This window comes from Ornithorhynchus anatinus, chromosome X3 (genome assembly GCF_004115215.2).
Source record: "Ornithorhynchus anatinus isolate Pmale09 chromosome X3, mOrnAna1.pri.v4, whole genome shotgun sequence".
Classification (NCBI taxonomy): Eukaryota; Metazoa; Chordata; class Mammalia; order Monotremata; family Ornithorhynchidae; genus Ornithorhynchus; species Ornithorhynchus anatinus.
Genome location: NC_041751.1, coordinates 1016633 through 1036858, shown reverse-complemented (window position 1 = coordinate 1036858; position 20226 = coordinate 1016633). Strand labels below are relative to the sequence as shown.

At 48.1% G+C, this 20226-nt stretch overlaps 1 protein-coding gene across 3 annotated transcripts; it reads left to right on the top strand.

Annotated features, from left to right (window-relative positions):
• Positions 1-1682: 1682 nt before the first annotated feature.
• On the top strand, positions 1683-15353 carry MSANTD3 (Myb/SANT DNA binding domain containing 3). 3 transcript variants are annotated; one of them, XM_039910643.1, is made up of 3 exons: positions 1683-1749; positions 10629-11079; positions 14599-15353. In XM_039910643.1, exons 2-3 carry the CDS (start codon positions 10662-10664, stop codon positions 15006-15008), a joined length of 828 nt encoding a protein of 275 aa, XP_039766577.1. In that variant the 5' UTR covers positions 1683-1749; positions 10629-10661; the 3' UTR covers positions 15009-15353. The 3 variants fall into 3 exon arrangements, with proteins under 3 accessions (XP_039766577.1, XP_028909939.1, XP_001505768.1); XM_029054106.2 differs by lacking the exon at positions 1683-1749 and adding an exon at positions 2702-2871; XM_001505718.5 differs by lacking the exon at positions 1683-1749 and adding an exon at positions 4231-4418.
• The last annotated feature ends 4873 nt before the right edge of the window (positions 15354-20226 follow it).

Here is a 20226-nt window from a genome sequence, read left to right as displayed (position 1 = left end):
CGGTGGGCAAGTCACTTCCCTTCTCTGGGCCTCAGTGACCTCATCTGGAAAATGGGGATGAACTGGGAGCCTCACGTGGGACAACCTGATGACCCTGTATCTCCCCCAGCGCTTAGAACAGTGCTTTGCACATAGTAAGCACTTAACAAATACCAACATTATTATTATTAGTCTCTGGGCCTCAGTTCCCTCATCTGTAAAATGGGGATGAACTGGGAGCCTCACGTGGGACAACCTGATGACCCTGTATCTACCCCAGCACTTAGAACAGTGCTCCACACATAGTAAGCACTTAACAAATACCAACATTATTATTATTAGTCTCTGGGCCTTAGTTCTCTCATCTGTAAAATGGGGATGAACTGGGAGCCTCACGTGGGACAACCTGATGACCCTGTATCTACCCCAGCGCTTAGAACAGTGCTCCACACATAGTAAGCACTTAACAAATACCAACATTATTATGCTGGGTAGCAGTGTGGGTCAGTGGAAAGAGTAAGGGCTTGGGAGTCAGAGGTCATGGATTTGACCACTTTTCAGCTGAAATGCAGCTTTATCTGAGGCTTTGTTTTATGGTGCTTTTAAAACGGTCATGGGTTCTAATTTTGCCTCCGCCACTTGTCTGCTCTGGGCAAGTCACTTCACTTCTCTGTGCCGCAATTACCTTATCTGCAAAAAATGGGGATTAAGAGTAGAGTGAGCCCAATGTGGGACAGGGACTGTGTCCAGTGTGATTAACTTGCATCTTCCCTGGCGCTGACAATTCATAGACCCTGTATTTTTTTAATGGTTAAAAAGGAATTCCTAAGTGGCTGAAGTCATGGAATGCAAATTTGATGATTTCTGTATGATAAATTCAATCTGGAGAGAGAATATTGTTTTACCCTTGACCAAAGAAAGTTTGATACTGTTCAATTTAATTATAGGCATTGTATATTTAATGGATGCTTGTCTATTCGGGAAGAACATAGGATTATATGAAGGGCTAAATTGGGGATGAAAATTCCCCCATTTAGACTGTGAGCCCGTCACTGGGCAGGGATTGGGTCTATGTGTTGCCGAATTGTTCATTCCAAGCGCTTAGTACAGTGCTCTGCACATAGTAAGCACTCAATAAATACGATTGAGTGAATGAATGAAAATTCACAAACATGGTCTGGACAACTTGATGGTCGTATATTTTTAGTCTTGAGTCCCATAGATTAGAAGGCAAATACAAAAATAATAATGTTGGTATTTGTTAAGCGTTTACTATGTGCAGAGCACTGTTCTAAGCGCTGGGGTAGATACAGGGTCATCAGGTTGTCCCTCGTGAGGCTCACAGTCGTCATCCCCATTTTACAGATGAGGTCACTGAGGCACAGAGAAGTTAAGTGACTTGCCCACAGTCACACAGCTGACAAGTGGCAGAGGAGGGATTCGAACCCATGACCTCTGCCTCCCAAGCCCGGGCTCTTTCCTCTCAGCTGCTGCTTTGAAAAGCATAATGCAGGTAGTTCTTAGGGAAATAACGGCAAATAGTTCATATTGAAGGAGTGGAAGGCATAGAAAAAAAGATTTTGAATTGTGCTGGGTTATTCCTTTGAGATGTTTTATCACTGTTTTGCACGCAAAGGCCCAATATGTCTTAATGCAAGGATCAAAATGCAATTTCACTTGATGTCTTCAGGATTGAAAGATGGGAAAAGAAAAGGCACAGTGGTGGTGTGTAGTAGACGCTAAATGGGGACTGGAAGATTCATCGGAAAGGTTAGTAGGAGTTGTGTAATCTCCAAAATTAAATTTGAGTGGGGATTTTAGCAAATACGGGCATCGCTGCCACTACATATGTGTGCTTGGAAACCGTCAAGTTCCCAAAACATTTTGTTGAGTTTTTTCGAAGATAAATTAGGGGTTAGGGGGAAGATGTTTAACAAATCATTCAAAAGCATTGTAGAAAATATATATATATATATATTTATATGAATGTAACACACACTAAGCAGCCTGGCTTAGTGGAAAGAGCCCGGTCCTGGGAGTCAGAGGTCGTGGGTTCTAATCCTGCCTCCGCCGCCGTCAGCTCTGTGACTTTGGGCAGGTCACTTCACTTGTCGGGGGCCTCAGTTCCCTCATCGGTCAAATGGGGATGAAGACTGTGAGGGAATGTTGGTATGTGTTAAGCGCTTACTACGTGCCGAGCACTGTTCTAAGCGCTGGGGTAGCTACAGGGTCATCGGGTGGTCCCACGTGAGGCTCCCAGTCCATCCCCATTTTCCAGATGAGGTCACGGAGGCCCAGAGAAGGGAAGTGACTGGCCCACAGTCACCCAGCTGGACAAGTGGCGGAGCAGGGATTCGAACCCATGACCTCGGACTCCCAAGCCCGGTCTCTTTCCCCTGCCCCCAGCGCTTAGAACAGTGCTCGCCACACAGCAACCGCCATTACGATGGTGATGTTAAGGAGGGCTGGGGCCGCGTCTGCGCGGGCCGCTCTCGCGAGAACTCAGAGGCGGCCGCTGACCCCGCCCCCCCGGCGCGCGACCTCGCCCCGGCACGCGGCGCCCCCTCCCTCCCCCCGCCCCCCGGCGCGCGCCCCGCGCAGCCCCAACGGCCGGGCGCGCGACGTCCCCCTCCCGCGCGCCGCCCGCCCCCGCCCCCTCCCGCGTGCGCAGGCGCCGTGGCCCCGCCCCCTCCCGTCCCCTCCCCTCCCCTCCCCTCCCCCCTGCATCGTCCGGGCCGGGCGGTTGGGTCGGTCCTTCGGTCGTCCGGGCTTTGTTCGGGGCAGAAGGATGAGCGGAGGGTCCGGACCTGCTGCGTCGGTGGCGGCGGCCGAGGCGGAGCCCCTGCCCTCGGCGCTGCCCCCCGGCCGGGATTAACCCCCGCGCCCCCGCAGGTAGGAGGGCGCCCCCCTAATGGCGAAGATGGGGGGCCGGGGGGGGAGGGAGGGGCGGACCCCGAGCCCGGCCTCGTGGCCCCCGGGCCGCGTGCTCCTCTGCACCGCCACACACCAACTGCGACCCCCCCACACACACCCCACTAATCCCCCTCATCCTCCCCTTCCTTCCTTCCTCTCTTTTCCCCCCTTCCCAACTCCTCCCTCCTCTCTTGGATTGCCAACGCTCCCCACCCCTGCTCTCTCAGGCCTTCTTTCCCTGCCCCCCTCCCCTCCATAATCCCCTCCATCCCTCTCCTTTCCTTCCTCCCTTCCCAACTCATCCCTCCTCTCTTGGAATGCCAACGCGACCCACCTTTCCTCCCACCTCTGCTCTCTCAGGCGTCCTTTCCCTGCCCCCCTCCCCTCCATAATCTCCTGCATCCCTCCCCCTTCCTTCCTCTCTTTTCCCCCCTTACCAATCTATTCCTCCTCTCTTGGTTTGCCACTGCCACCCACCCCTGCTCCCTCGGGCCTTCTTTCCCTGCCCCCCTCCATAATCCCCTCCATCTCTCCCCGTTCCTTCCTCCCTCTCTTTTCCCCCCTTCCCAACTCATCCCTCCTCTCTTGGATTGCCAATGCTACCCACCCCTGCTCCCTCAAACCTTCTTTCTCTGCCCCCCCCCATAATCTCCTCAATCCCTTCCCCTTCCTTCATCTCTCTTCCCTTCTTCCCAACTCATTTCTTGGAATGCCAATACTACCCACCTTTCCTCCCACCCCTGTGCCCTCAGGCCTTCTTTACCTGCCCCCCCCAATAATCACCTCCATCCCTCCCCCTTTCTTCCTCCCTTTTCCCCCTTATCCCCTTCCCAACTCATTCCTCCTCTCTTGGAATGCCAATACGACCCACCTTTCCCCCCACCCCTGCTCTCCCAGGCCCTCTTTCCCTGCCCCTCTCCATAATCCCCTGGATCCCTCCCCCTTCCTTCCTTTGTTCCCAACTCATGCCTCCTCTCTCAGATTGCCAAAACAACCCACCTCAGCTCTCTCAAACCTTCTTTCCCTGCCCCCCTCCCCACCATAATCCCTTTGATCCCTCCCCCTTCCTCCCTCTCTTTTCCCCCCAATCCCCTCTCCGACTCATTCCTCCTCTCTTGGAATGCCAATGCGACCCACCTCTCCCCCCACCCCTGCTCTTTCAGGCCCTCTTTCTCTGCCCCCACCCCTTGCCTCATGGCCTGGTTCCATCAGTAGCATTGATTGATTATCTACTGGGTGCAGAACATGGTCCTGAGCGCTTGGGAGAGGACAGGAGTTGGTGGACCCACCAACCCTTTTGCCCAGAGGCTCTCTAAAGAATACATCGCGGGGGTAGGATGGCGGGAGCCTTGGCACCGGGAGAAAGATGGTATTTGAAATGCCACTGCTTACCCAAGCAGTGTGCTGGGAGAGGCAGGACAGATAAGGAGGAGGAAGATGGAGACAAATTGTGCCCGATACAGCGTGAGGGTGTTCTCGTGTATGTCGCCACAGACAGCGTGCTTAGCAAAATGGAAATAAATGAGGTAAGTTAAGACTGTGAGCCCCACGTGAGACAACCTGATGACCCTGTATCTCCCCCAGCGCTTAGAACAGTGCTCTGCACATAGTAAGCGCTTAACAAATACCAACATTATTATTAGGTTTAGCTCTGAGATGGACCAGGCAGAAACAATCCTGGAGTAGGGATAGTAATTGAGAAGCAGGGTGGCCTACTGGAAAGAGGATAGGCCCCGGTGTCGGAGGACCTGGGTTCTAATCCCGGGCGCCCCATTTGCCCGCTGTGTGACTCTGCGCGAATCATTTAACTTCTCCGGGCCTCGATTTCCTGATCCAGGGAGTCAGTATCTGTTATCCCTCCTGCTTATCATTATGAACCCCCTGAAGGCATTTAGGGGGTTCATAATGATAAAATAGTCATGAAGGGTATGAGTACTTGTAATTAGGAAGGTACTATGACATTTTGAAGCTCTTTTATAATTTTTTGAAACCGATTTTGACACTGGTGCTGTCCTTAGATCAGTGAGAAACTTTTTTATACCTTAAAGGATACCAGAAAAGGAGGATGGAATTTATGCTTATGAATGCAAATTCTAATAATTTTCCTACTCCTGCAGCGTAATAATTAGATGGTACTTGTTAAGCATTTACCATGTGCCAAGCGCTGTTCTAAGCCCTGGGGTAGATGAAAGAATAATCACGATGAAATAACTGAAGAAGTCCAAATCTTGAAGAGGATATTAACTCCATAGATAAATTTGTGGGAGTCCTACCTCTTCCCCCTCCATCCTTTTTCCCTCTTTTCCCAGTTGTTCTTGGTATTATAGTGATTGGGGGTAAACTGTGGCTGGAAAGCCGCTTTAGGTCTTCCAGAATTCCAAAAATAAGGGCAGGGAGTCGAAGCCCAGCCCCACAAACTTTCACACGTGCCCACACCCACCTGTCCACCCTTCATCCCTTTCAGCCTTCTCCCCTCCAAATGTACAAACATAAGTGCACCCACTGTCACGTAGTAGAAAAAGAGAGCTGTGTACTGATTGGCAAACTGGTCCGATCAGGACGTAGTCGGAGGTTTGAATCCCAGAATCCCAAACTGCTACCTGCCTTACGGGGTGCAGAAAATGTGCCACACCAACCTTCCGTTCATTCAACCGTATTTCTCGCGCGCTTACTATGTGCAGAACACTGTACTAAGCGCTTGGAATGGACAATTCGGCAACAGATAGAGACCATCCCTGCCCAATGACGGGCTTCCCCATCCGGAACCGTCCCAGGGAAAAAAGAGGATGCTCGGATCGCTTCGTCTTCATGATCTGCTCCCAGATATTATCCAGCTCGCGTGACCCAAAGCTAGCTGGGTGATTTGCAGCCACCATCCCGTTCCTGGCTAAGTGGAATCCCTAAGAGACTTAAAAGTTTCTGGAGTAGCCGCGTGGCTCAGTGCGAAAAGCACAGGCTTGGGAGTCAGAGGTCGTGGGTTCTAATCCCGGCTCCACCACTTGTCTGCTGGGTGACTTTGGGCAAGTCCCTTCACTTCTCTGCGCCTCAGTTCCCTCATCTGTAAAATGGGGATGAAGACTGGGAGCCCCGCGTGGGACCACCTGATTACCTTGTATTCATTCAGTAGTATTTATTGAGCGCTTACTATGTGCAGAGCATTGTACTAAGCGCTTGGAATGGACAGTTCGGTAGCAGAGACAATCCCTGCCCAGTAATGGGCTCCCAGTCTAAACTGTGCTACACATAGTAAGCGCTTAACAAATACCATCATTGTTGTTGTTATTTATTTCCTTCCTCAAAGCAGTAGCCTCAGTAGCGTGGTTTTCCCTGAACCTTTCTCCCATGCACTCAGATGGCATAGGCATTTCTCCATGGAAGAGATATAAAAATATTTACTTTATATACCAAACAGTCCAGATCTGAATCTTAAATCTCCTTTAGCTGGTAGGGTGCAAACAAATCAACCACAGTAATTAGGCAGTGGGGTTTTTAGATAAAATCCTGGCTCAATCACAGGCTAATCGGTACCTAATTTATCTTAGGGTAGGAAAGCAGTGTGGCCTAGTGGAAAGAACAAGGGGTTGGGAGTCAGACCTGGGTTCTAATCTCGGCTCCGCCTCTTACCTGCTATATGACCTCGGGCGAGTTGCAACTTTTTAATAGTATGTGTTAAGCACTTACTACGTGCCAGGCACTGTACTAAGTGCTAGAGTAGATACAAGATCATCAAGGTGGACACAGTCCATCTCCCACATGGGGCTCCAGCTTTAATTCCCATTTTACAAATGAGGTAATCAAGGCACAGAGAAGTTAACGGACTTGCCCGGGGTCACACAGCGGACATGTGGCAGAGCTCCAGGTCTGTGCTCTTTCCATGAGGCCATGCCGCTTCTCCGGTCCTCATCGAACTAAACCCTTGGGAGAGTACAAAACAACATTCCCTGCCCACAACAGATTTACAGTCTAGAAGGGAAGGAGATTCCCTCTCCTGAATGTACAGAATAATATTGGGGGTGACAAGTGGACACAAATTGCCAAATATACATGAAGGGAAAGTGCAAGAAAGTGGATAGAATTGGACAGAATTGGATAGAACTAAAAGTAGTATTGTGAGGATAAAAGGAGGTAATTGGTGTGAAAACGTATTGGAAAAATAAAAACACCCTACAAATTCAAGGTGTAAGTAAGTAATCACTTAAAAAAAAAGACAGGGTTTTCTCCACTGGCATTTAAATGGCAGCTTCTCTGTTTCCTGGAGAGCGTCATGGAAGTGGGAGCCTGCGGATGGGCAGATTCTAGGATGGAGGAAGAAAAGGGAGAGGCTGCTGTTATTGGACTTCCACTGAAAGTGAGCAGAAGACAGTGAGAAGCGGACAGCATTAATAGTCCAATCCATCCACCTGCCTCCTCTGCAACCCCAGACTTGAGTCACTGAAAATCTGGTGCCCCATAAGTAGTGATTAATAATCAAAACCCATCACTTTAGCTTTCTCCTTGATTGTTCTCTGAATGTGCCTGTGCTTTATGTTGAAATGTTATTGTTTAATCCCCCTCAAGATCATTTCCTCCCAGGGATTTGCATAATTTTTTTTTTGCCCATTTTCTTACTCTGTCTTGAACTAAGCACTCAATCTGGCTTCTAAATGATTGGCGATTTTATCGTGTATTTTTAAGTTTGGCCTTTTCAGGAAGTCCCCCCAGGTCCAGAAACTAGAATATAATAAAATGTTTTTCTCAATTGATTACTCAACGGCCCCTTCCAAGCAGAGGGTCAGTAGATTTGGATATAATTTGGGTATATAAGAAGGAGGGCTTTGAAAAATCCAATCATGCCCCCAGAAATGTTCCTTTAGCAGTTTTCGCTGTGTATGTGAATATACGCTTTGCGGAGTATATGTAATTCAGGAAAGAAAAGCATGAAGTACTACAGTGCATAAGAAATGGAATCTTTTTCCTTTTGCTGCCGTTGGCTTTTCACTGTTTACCTTTGGTCACCTAGCAACCAGTAGCATCAGTTTATCTCACGAATAGACTAAATAAAATCCATCTTAATCCAAACATTCCCAATCCTTCTGATTTACAGAAATGTGATCATGTATATTTCCAAGGCATCAAGCCGCACTAGAAATTGAAATCACACTTCATTATTTTCTGCTGACTTTTAAGTGGGAATGAGATCCTGGAATGATTAATAAATTTGCCACTTTAATAATGAGAATAGAAAAAGAATCCATTGAAAATTCTGATTATGGGCTTCTCCTAGAACAACAATTAAGGAAGCTCAGTACCTGGAGCCATTTACACTGACTGGGCTGGGTAAAATCTGTCTCCCCCTCTAGATTGTAGGCTCTCTGTGGGCAGGGAATGTATCTGTTACATTGTTAAAGGATACTCTCCCAAGTGCCTAAGGCAGTGCTCAGCACACAAGAAGCACTCAATAAATACAATTGACTGACTGTGGTATGCCCCTCACAGAGGAAAGGTGGATCTAATCCAGCGCTTAGAACAGTGTTTGGCACGCAGTATGCACTTAACAAATACCATCATTATTATTTTATAATCCCTTTTCAGCTCTAAACCCAGATTTAATCCCAGCATTTAGTACAGTTCCTGGCACATAGTAAGCACTTAATAAATGCCATTATTATTATTATTATCTAGCTTGGAAGTCCTTTAGCATAGCCCCATCACTAGATCTAACCCATAGTCTCTCCACCTCAGAACACTGGGGTATTTGGAGTATCTAGATTGTAAACTCATTTTGGGCAGGGAATATGTCTGCTAATTCTGTTATAGTATGCTCTCCCAAGCGCTTAGTATAGTTCTCTGCACATAATAAGCACTCCATAAATGCCATTGATTAATTGATTAATTTGGATAATGGTTATCGTGATAGTCATCCATCCTCACATTCATAGGTGAATTTCAGTATCTAATAACCCGTTATCCTTCTCTAGACTAAGCTCGTTATGGGCAGGGACGTTTCTGCCAACTCCATTATATTGTACTCATCTGTAAAATGGGGATTAACTGTGAGCCTCATGTGGGACAACCTGATGACCCTGTATCTACCCCAGCGCTTAGAACAGTGCTCTGCACATAGTAAGCGCTTAACAAATACCAACATTATTATTATTACTCTCCCAAGTGTTTACTACAGTGCACACTCTGCACACAAGTGCTCAATAAATAGAAGTGATTGTAGAACAATCATGTCAACATCACAGTGGTATTTACTAAGCTCTAGTATGTGCCAAATACTGTATGAAGCGCTGGGATAATTACAAGATAAGCCAGACAGCATCCCTGCATAGGGCTTACAGTGCAAGTAGGAGGGAAAACAGATTAAATCTCCATTTACAGATGAGGAAAGTGAGGCCCAGTGGAGTGACTTGCCCATCGTCACACAACAGGCGAGTGGTAGAGCCCTGATTAAAACACAGGTCCTCCCATTCCCAGCCCCATTCTCTCTCCACGAGGCCCCGCAACTTTTTTAGACCGTTATTCTGTTTCTTTTTGGACTTGTTTGATATTTTCTGCTTGCATTGCTTCCTGAGGAAACAAAATTCCATACGCTTACCCTGAACTGTGTGAAAAAGTGTTTGTTTTGAACCTCCCACTTTCAAGCTGCAGAACATTTTTCTAAGCACTTGGTGGAATGCAGTAGAGTTAGAGACAATCCCGGCCACCCGGACCTTTCAATCTAGTGGGGAAGACAAACACTAAAATAAACCACAGGTATGGAGAAGCCACTGCATCTAGAGTACTAATAATAATAATGATTGTAGTGTTTGTTAAGCGCTTACTGTCTGCCATGCCCTGTTCTAAGTGCTGGGGTAGATACAAGCAAATCAGGTTAGTAGTAGTCCCTGTCTCGCAAGGGGCTCCCAGTCTCAATCCCCATTTTATGATGAGGTAACAGAGGCACAGAGAAGAGAAGTGATTTGCCCAAGTCACACAGCAGTCAAGTGGCGGAGCCAGGTTTAGAACCCACGAGAGTGAGCACTAAATAAATACTGTTGACATTTGCTTACATGCCTGGCCTGTAAGCCAGGCCAGATAAAGTGCACCTCTGCTTCAGGATGACCACCTAAGCGTGCCCACCCTGCCATCCTTCCTGTTGTGCAGAGTATTGTACTAGGCGCTTGGGAGAGTACGGTATAACAGATTCTCTGGGCACAACGACCTTAAGGTCTAGAGGATAGAGTGATGCCAGCCAGGCCCACCAAGGATGGAAGGAGCAGCAGGGAATAAAGGGAGGAGAAATAAAAGACAAAAAATAAGGAAGGGACAGGACGGCCAAACTTATCATCAGGCACCTGCACCCCACGCTAAACCCTCAGCCAGACACTAATTGTCAGACCCGACCCGCAGCTATGCTGTAGGTCAGCAATGTAGGTCTCTAATTCCTTCCTAGTGCATACACCCATCTCATCTTTGAACCATCTTTGGTATTGGCTTCTCCTTATGGCTGTATTTTAAAACTCTCAAAAATCAGCTACTCTTTTCTCCTTTCCCCTCCCTACCAGGAGCTGGGCACAGTCCACACACCTCCCATGATTTGATTCGTATCACTGCAGTCGGCCACCCCTACCCAGTTCTCTTCCAAAGCCAAGCTCCCCTAAACAAATCCCCTGAAGTCAGGGGCGCGTTCTGCTCATTTCAGAAGAATTGATTTTGCTGAAATTGTTTGCGGCTAGAATGGCAGATTTACTGTTAAAAGTTTGCTTTCACAGATCTCGTGGCTGCCTGGAGGAACTTAGTAGAAAATGCAAAACAACGAAATAATAAAACCTGCTAAGTACTTCTCGGAGTTGGAAAAGAGCGTCCTGCTGGCATTAGTGGAGAAGTACAAATATGTGCTCGAATGTAAAAAAAGTGACGCGAGAACTATTGCTCTCAAGCAGCGCACTTGGCAGGCCCTGGCCCATGAGTATAATTCCCAACCGAGTGTGTCCCTTCGAGATTTTAAACAGCTGAAGAAGTGCTGGGAAAACATCAAGGCAAGGACCAAAAAGATAATGGCACATGAAAGGAGGGAGAAGGTGAAACGAAGCGTGAGTCCACTCATTAACACCCACATCATAGGGAAAGAGAAGATCTCCAGCATGATCCCTGAGCAGATTTACTTTTTGCAGAACCCTCCCGAAGAAGATTCTGAATTCCACCCCGATGCTCCTAACCAAGGTACGAAGAGTACTTGGCCAGTTGACTTGTTCTGAGGAATGTGCCAGATTTTTTTGTTTGAAAACCTAACCTGACCTCCTGACTGTTTTCTCGTGGATTTAGGAGTCTGATGGAGTCCCGATTACCCTATAGTCAGACGTACGATGGACTGCACAGCCCTCTAAACTGTAAGCCAGTTGTGGGCAGGGAATACGTCTAACAACTTCATTCAATAGTATTTATTGAGCGCTTCCTATGTGCACAGCACGGTACTAAGCGCTTGGAATGTACAATTCGGCAACTCTCTTTTATTATACTCTCCCAGTCGTTTAGTGCAGTGCTGATTACACAGTAAGCCCTCAAATAAATACTACTTTTTGAGTGGTTGGTTACTCTAGGGAAGGGAATGATATTTTTAAGCCTCATTGCGGAAGCAGATAGAAATGCTTTCAGGAAAAATATCCTGAATAGAAAAATCTTTTCGAATTGTAATCCTATTAGAGAACTTCTATTCGTTGTACTAAGGGAGTTCTGACTGAGATTTTATTTTCCCAGGCATAAATATGTGGAAACCTTTTAAATTTCCATTTCAATCAGTCATGTTTATTGAGCACTTACTGTGTGCAGAGCACTGTAGTAAGTGCCTGGGGGAGTCCAGTACAACAGAGTTGGTGGACACATTCCCTGCCCACAGTGAGCTTACAGTCTAGAAGAGGAGAAAAACATTAAAATAAATAAGTTTGGGATATATCCATAAATGCTGTGAGGCTGAGGGACGGGTGAATAAATAGCCGTGTGGGCTAGCCCTGCTGCCTCAATCCATTTCAGAGCCTCATCGAGGGATTTCCCACAGAGTATGCCCAGAGAGAGTGTCTCCTCTCCCTTCCCCTTCTCTCCAGTGCAAACTTACTCTCCCCCTTTCTATATCATTCCAAAGCCCTGGGTGACCCACATAGAAACGGGGGCCAGGACAGCAGGACCAACTGGAATTTAGTGACTCTTAACTCCGACCAAGAGAATCCTTGCCTGCCCCCTTCAGACAAATCCTCCAGGTACTCCCAGGATTGGATGTTTCCTTTCTTTCCTCCGGAGCCCAAGCCTTTCCCATACTCCTAGCTAGGTGGTTCGTTCCTCGAAGCGGGTAGCTGCTGCCCTCAAGGGGGGCGGTGTGTGTAGGGGGAGGTGACCGAGGCTGTGACTAAATTTCCCGGACCACCACCGTAGTCTCACTCTCACCTGGGAGTTGCATTAGCGTAGGTTAAATTGGAACCCTGCGCGGGCTCATGGCAGCCGCTAGATTCCGAACCCAGAGTCGGTTTAGGGTCATGCCGAAGCAAAATCTGGCTGGCATCAGTCTGGGATTAGGCATCTGAGGACTAGGGGTGCCATGGCTTGGTGGCCGTGGCACTGCCACTCTTTTGAAATGTTTGGGTATGCGCTGGTAGTCCAGTTGTTCGCATGGCCCACGGGGACTTCCCAGCAGCTGCACCCCTTGGCGAGGGAGGTGGATTCATCCCCCTCAGGATCTGGCCTGATCTGAGCGGAATGTTCTGGTGAGTGCAGAGCACTCCATTAAGGGGCTTGGGAACGGACAAGAGAGTAATAGACATTCACAGTCAGTGGAAGAGTAAGAGGATAGTTGAGCACAAACAGGCTAGTAAATAGATAACCAGGGACAGACTCAAGAGGGCCAGAGCTGGCTGATGGGATGTCGTGGCGGGGATTAATTGGCAGAGGTTCTTGGAGGAAGCGACTCATAATGGGGGCTGAAGGTTGGCAGGGACAGAGTTTCATACTCAGGGAAATAAATGGGTGAATCACATGTAGGGTACAATTAGGTTAGCTTGGAAAAGAGCAAACTGGAGCATAGCCGGAGAAGAGGGCAGGTTAGTGAAGAGGAGACAGGCGGGGAGAGGCTGCGCTACGCTGGACTGAATATTTCTTGTGTCTGCAAAGCACAAGTCTAAGACCTGCTCTACTTGGAGTGTGGGGCTGTGTATATTGTAGAGGCCTCACTGTGAGGAAGTGTGCGCGTTTCCAAACGAGATAGTAGATTTTCAGCTTCCTCTCTGGTTAAGGAACAGTCAGAATGCCCCTAGGCCTACTAATGAACAACTTCTCCAAGTAAGGCTCAGAATTCTACCCAGCCAAATCAGGGCCCTCAACCTTCTCCTTTACATCTTCCTTCAATTGAATATTAGAGATCAAGGGCTAACTCCTAAAGAGGATCTGGAGTCAGTAGTTAAGAGATTATTGAAAGAGGATGAAGGTAAGTTCCAGGGGTCCAGCCTGCCGGAGAGAGGGTCAGACTGCAGGGAAATAATAATAGTAATGTTGGTATTTGTTAAGCGCTTACTATGTGCCTCGCACTGTTCTAAGCGCTGGGGTAGACATAGGTTAATCAGGTTGTCCCACTTAGGGCTTACAGTCTTCATCCCCATTTTACAGATGAGGTCACTGAGGCACAGAGAAGTTAAGTGACTTGCCCAAGGTCATACAGTTGACAAGCAGTGAGGATGGGATTAGAACCCGTGACCTCTGACTCCCAAGCCCGTGCTCTTTCCACTGAGCCACACTGCTTCTCCAAGAGCTGTGTAAATGAACAGCCAGAACGATCAGTGGCAGATTGGTCTTTGGGCACCGCGAGCATAGAGCCCTTGATCTCTTTAATATTCAACTGAAAGAAGAAGAGTAGAAGGGTGAGGCTCTGATTTGGTGGGCAGAATGCTGAGCCTTATCTGTAGAAGCTAGCGAGAGAATGGGAAAATGGATGAATAAGTGGAGTACACGAATCAGTATCTGCCTAAATGCTGAAGATCAATCATTCGTATTTATTGAGCACTTATTGTGTGCAGCGTGGCATACTAAGAGCTTGGGAGAGCATCATATGACAGAGTTGGTAGACGTGTTCTGAGCCCACAAGCTTTCAGTCGAGAGGGACGACAGTAGGGGTGACACAAATGACGGCTGGGGTGCGTACAAGGAAATCAGGTTGGGCACAATCCCTGTCCCACACGGGGCTCACGGCCTTAATCCCCGTTTTACACATGAGGTAATTGAGGCCTAGAGAAGTGACTTGCCCAAGGTCACGCAGCCAAGTAACAGAGCCATGTCCTCTAACTCCCCGGCCCACGCTCTACCCACTGGACCATCTCCTGTGATGGAGATGATCACAGGATTTGATCGTATGGCTGCGGAGGCCAGAAAGAGCCACGACAGCCCATTTGTTCCTTAGAAGGAAGTTCAATCCATAGCGATGAGGAGAGCTCAATCCAGGAATCTCCATTTTCTACACCTAGAGTGGATAAGGTGTATAATCTAGTCCCTCTCCCCTGCCCTCTTCCAGAACGTCTCCTGTCAGGCAGCCAGAGATCTAAAATGTTGCAAGTTTCCTTCAGGCCGTTTCTCACTAACCCTAGCCCACGTCTTCTAGGTTGACCTTTTCGATTGCTATTCTCGATTGCCGTTCCAAGGGCCCCCGGCAACCCTTTGATTGAAAAAGCAACCTCTAAGCGGAGTTTTTCTGCTCTCATTTTTCAGACTCATTTGCCATCTCTAACAAAGACCTGTGTGACGAAGACAGAGAATTAATCCACTTCCCGGTGTGCGAAGGCCCCTCCCAGTCGGAACCGTCGTGCTCCGCTATCCGAACCACGGCCAGTAAGAACTACAGGAACAAAACTGCTCAGGAAACTGCTTTGAAAAAGATGCACGAGGAAGAACATCATCAGCAAATGTCCATTTTACAGCTCCAGCTGCTCCAGATGAATGAGGTGCACGTGGCGAAAATCCAGCAGATAGAGAGGGAGTGTGAGATGGCCGAAGAGGAACACAGGATCAAAATGGAAGTGCTCAATAAAAAGAAAATGTATTGGGAGAGAAAACTGCAAACCATCACCAAAGAGTGGCCGGTATCGTCGTTTAACAGGCCTTTTCCCAGTTCCCCCTAACCCTCAGGGTGGCAGGACTGAAAACAGAGAAACCCCTCGTATCCGACACGCATTAGCAGGAACGTGTAATAAATCAACCTGTGAGTCAGTGGGCTTGTTACAGAGCAACCACTGGTATAATCACCTGTGGCAGGGTCAAAAAAACGCAGTAACTCATTGGAGGGTGAGCATGGGTAAACTGCTCTGAATATGACCTCTAGCTACATGCTATCCTTTACGTACGTGACAAAGAAATGAGTTAAGATACTGTCTTAGTTTTGTGAAAGCATACGATTGTGAGTGCTTTAATTTTGAATGTAATGTATCTCGGATCTGGATTCATGAGTAAATTCATTCAGGAAATGGGTTTTTTTAAAAAAAAATCAAGTCCAACATCAAAAAGGTGCTATCCTCTCCCCCCTCACCAGAGACCCATTCTCACCTCTTCTCTCCATTGCCTCCCGCTTCATCACGGTCGGTTCATGTCCCCACTTTTCACTGGCCTTCCTTGGCAAGCTGGTAATAGTGGTCCAGGCCAGAGTGGGTCAGCATGGCCGTGGCAAGAGGTCTTGGCAAGGAGAATATGACACTGACCGTTGGCTGGCTCAGATAATAATAACTGTGGTATTTCTTAAGCCAGGTATTTTACTAAACACTTTGGTGGGTACAGGCAAATCGGGTTGGACACAGTAGTGGTCCAGCACAGGGCTCACAGTCTTAATCCCCATTTTACAGATGAGGAAGCAGAGGCACAGAGAAGTTAAGTGACTTGTCCAAAGTCACAGAGCAGACAAGTGGCAGACCCAGATCCTTCTGACTCCCAGACCCGTGCTCTATCCACTAGGCCGTGCTGCTTCCCCAGATGGGGCCACAGTGTTAATTACAAGGTGGGAGGATGGGTTTGTCATAAACCTGTGTTCTTGCTATTGTGTCATAAAGGAAAAAAGAATGATCTAAGGTGAATGTTTTGCTGACCTCTAGGTTTTGATTAGCAGGTAGAGTTTAGAGCCTTGTGGGTAAATTCAGCGCAAAAAGAGAATATCCAAGTAGATGAGGCCTTCGAAGAGGTCATTTCACTGGGAAATGTCCTGGTAGATACTGTCCAATCCCAACCAGACAGGAAAACGAAGCGTACAGACTGAGAAGGAAAGGTGGATGGCAGACTGAATGGATCTCCTTATGTTAGGACCTTGATGATGCCACATGCTTTCACGGAGGCAGGAGGAAGGACCCGGTCAGTGGGATAGAATGGGAAAAATCCAGAATTTTTGACTCGGCACAAGCCCTCGGAAGCTGTGATGCGACAGCCTACGTGGGTGAGGCTACCCATTGTTTGCCTGGGCAGGGGTGAGCCCTCCAAAGAAAGCCACCAGAATGCAGATCCTAATTAATCATCCCTTTCTAGGATGGACAAGCTCATCCCTTGCTCTTTCCTCTAGCCCAGCAGGCCCATCTTAACTCTTCTCGACTTGGCTCCAGTTCATTCTTTTCCAGAGCAGGGTTATCTAGACCTCAGGCCTGCTTTGGAGGGCAGCCTCTCTGGTTTTCCACTTTCCCAGGGGCGCTGCAGAGATTCCCCCGTTCCTCCCTGAAATTGCAGGCCATGAACCGATGAGCTTCTGTTGTCTTGCCTTCTGTTCTGGTCTCTTCCACCTCATGTTCGTCACTCATTCTGGGGTTTGAATCGGTAGCTATTTCAAAAAGGTCTTCCCCTGAAATTTGTTAGAGCCAGGCGTACGGCTTGGAGCTCCAGAGCCTCCATCCTGCCTACCTACCTACCTGATGACAGGGAATTATAGAGGAGAATAATAATAATTGTGGTTTTTGTTAAGCGCTTACTGTACGTCAGGCACTGTACTAAGCGCTGGGGTGGATACAAGTTAATCAGGTTGGCACCGTCCCTTGTCCCGCATGTATTGGGGAAAAGGTTTCCCTGCTCCCCATCTTAATCCCCATTTTACAGATGAGGTAACTGAGGTGCAGAGAGACATGGACAGATTGCTGCCCCAGTGGTTTGTGCCATGTGGGAGCATTCCACAAGGGTGTCATACATCCCGCTTCTCATCACCTCCTACGGGTGATAGGCTGAAAAGGAGCAGATGTGCTCTCTGGAGTGAGTCCATCCTTCCTGAGAAATATCTTGGAGGAATTTGAGGCTGGGCAGGTGGTAGACCTGAGAGGGGAGACTAGTAAACGCTTAAATACCATCATCATAATTATTATTATTAGGCTTCTCAAGTGGGTCAGAGCAAAAGTCCAGTATGACTGAGGATGACAGTGTTGGAGAAGCAGCAGAGGGAGAAAATGCTTTCATTGTAGTCATCTTTCATCTGGTGGGGACAGCAGGGGGAGGAAGCTATGGGAGTTTTGCAAGGAGAACATCAAGTGACTGGTTAATTGTGAACCAAATGCAAAGGCAGGGAAGGAGGGAAGGGAGGGTTGGTGGAAGTGGTCCAGGATCAGGAGCTGGGATCCCCTGGGTTCAAATCCTGGTTCCAAGCCCTCCTTTCCACCCTTCATTCCAGTATATCAACCAATACGAGAGTGGTTGTGTTTCTCCCTCTTCCAACTTGATGTCTCAAAGCATTTGCAAAAAGAGTTCCTTGCATCATTAGGGCTGGGCCTGGCAGCAGAGGAAAGAGGACGGTGAAATTCTAGTTTGGAAAATAATGTCAGGCTGCACTCAATTATCTCTCTCCTGCTAAACCCTCTCTTTCAGCTGTCTCCGGGCCTGCTGTCTCTACTTGACTCCTTTCTGCCTCCTTTGTCTCTAGACCTGCTCGATGTCTCATCTCACCTTTTTTTATTTTCTGGTATTTGTTAAGCCCTTACCATGTGCCAGGCATTGTAGTAAGCGCAGGGGTAGATACAAGCTAGTCAGGTTGGACACAGTTCATGTCCCACATGTCTGTTTATGGTTGTAATTTACTCTTCTGAGCACTTAGTACAGTATTCTGCACACAAAAGCACTAAATAAATACTATCGAATGAATGGGGCTCACGGTATTAACCCCCATTTTACAGAGGAGGGGAACTGAGTCACCAGAAAAGTTAAGTGACTTGCCCAAGGTCACACATCAGTCTTTTCTCTTCAGATCCCTTTGGCTCCTATTGCTTCCTAACCAGAATTCCCCAGAGCTATGTTGTTCTCGCTCTTGTCTCCATTTTGAGGGAGTGGAGCCCCTTGGCCATCCCATTCGGCTCTCAAGGTAGGGCTAACGCCAGACCGGGCAACTAGTGAACCAGACCTCCAGTTCCTTTGGGGTCGGTAGGTGATGGCAAACACTTCACAAAGTCTGGTTGGCTCTGCCAGCCTCCGGACCTGAAGTGAGACCTGCCCTCTAGCCTCACTGGGGCCGTCACGTGTCTTCCTCCTGGGGTGGTGTGAAAAAAGTTCGAGTGGCCAAAAGGGTTTGAAATGGGGCAGAACAGTGTTACGAAAAGGTTGCAGAGAGTTTTGTGCAGGTTTCATCACTTGTCACCGTAGTTGGTCAGGTTCTGCAGGGACCAGCGGTGGTCTGCCCAGAGTGCCCCGGGCACCGAGCCGGGGCCCGGGCTCCTTGGGCGGTTGGAAAGGAATGACAAGACTCTGTTCCCTGGCCTCTAGGACCTCACTAACAGGGCAGCAAGGAAGGACCCAGCCTCCCATGAGAACAAATAACAGACACGGGAAACCCGGCAGGTTTAGAAGCACATGAGAATTTTCCATATGATCTATGGGTGCTCGGGCTTTCTGAAGTGACTGGGCTGTCCAAAGGTTAGGGGAGCTGATCCTAAAGAATAAATCACTCTAAAGAGCAACCAGGCTATCTTCAGCATTTTGGCTCCCACCGTGGGCACTTAAGTATGTCTGCTGGGCCCGATGGAGGTGAGGATTGGAGCAGAAGCCAGGCCATCAGTTAGTAGTGCCTTTGGGTGGACTGGGGAAATGCCTGTTGACCCGTCTTGGGCAAGTTCTAAGGTCATGTTCCAAAATCTCATCTCTCAGTTGGAATTTCTGTCATGGTCTGGTTTCTGTCGTGGCTTTATTGGGATAGGAGGCTGCTTTGAGGCTCACTCTCAGTCTAGCTGGGCATTCATTCATGTTGTAGTAATAGAAGTAGATGAGGAAATGGTATTTATTAAACACCTACTCTGTGCAAAGCTCTATACTAAGTGCTGGGAGAAAAGCCAAGGGAGATATCTAGGGATGGTCTCTAGCACTCCAGGGGCTCACAATCTAAGAATAAGGTGGGGAGGCATTTGGTGACAGATAAGAAAGGGAAGGTGAAAAAAAAACCATGCTGAAAACCTTTCCTGCTGATCAGGGAATGTCTGGTTTAGGCACATAAATAATGTCATAATTTTCCTACTAGGCCAGTAGTGGGAAGTTTTAGTCATCAAGGGCCAGACAGGAGGCCAAGGGGAAGGTAACCTTTTCCAAGATGAGATCAGAGTTCTTCCCTCTGACAGCAGAATACTAGCTCCTTTCTAAGCCAGTTTCCTGGGAAAGGAGACTTAGAGAATGTCTGGATGGACATATCCTTCCCCTGGGCCTATCAACTTGGCTTTTTTTGTGACAACTCTGTATAATTAATGTGTGACTTCTGGCCAACAGGACCCTCCTGGATCTGTCCGGAAGCAGTTGATTAACCTTTTCAGGGAATGAATAATCCCCAGAAACCAGCCTTCTGTAGTAGGTGGGGGTAATCTTTCTGGTAGGAATTGACCCGGTTTCTGAAGGGTTGCGGGGAGTGAGGGGATGTTTCATACAGTATTGACCCCGTTTAGTTTTCCTCCTATGCAACTAGCAAGGTAAAAAAATATAGGGTCTTGTTGGGGGCTGCAGGGAGAAAATCCTCCATCACTTTCATCAACTATTTGCTCATCAAAGCCGGCTTTTATGCCGGGTGTGCTGGGGAGAGGGCAGTGAAACCATTCACTTGCCGTTGCTACTTTTTATACGGTGGTTCATCTGGAGGTGCTCTGGGTTTACCCCAGCTACCTTCCCTTCTGAGGGACAGAAATCAGACTTGTCCATCTCTGTGATAGAAAAAGAATTAGCAGAGAGGGTCGTACTTACACTTCCTGCTTCCGCCTTTCCCCCACCTTTGGGCTCCTTTGCTGGGTGGGCAGGGAAGGGAAAATCAGCCAGGTTTGGGCCTTCTTGGCATCTGGGATCGTAGGTTTAACATGGAGGAGTCAGGGTGGGAGGGGGTGTGGTCTGAGGGCAGAACCCTGTGCCACCTCCCCTCTGTTT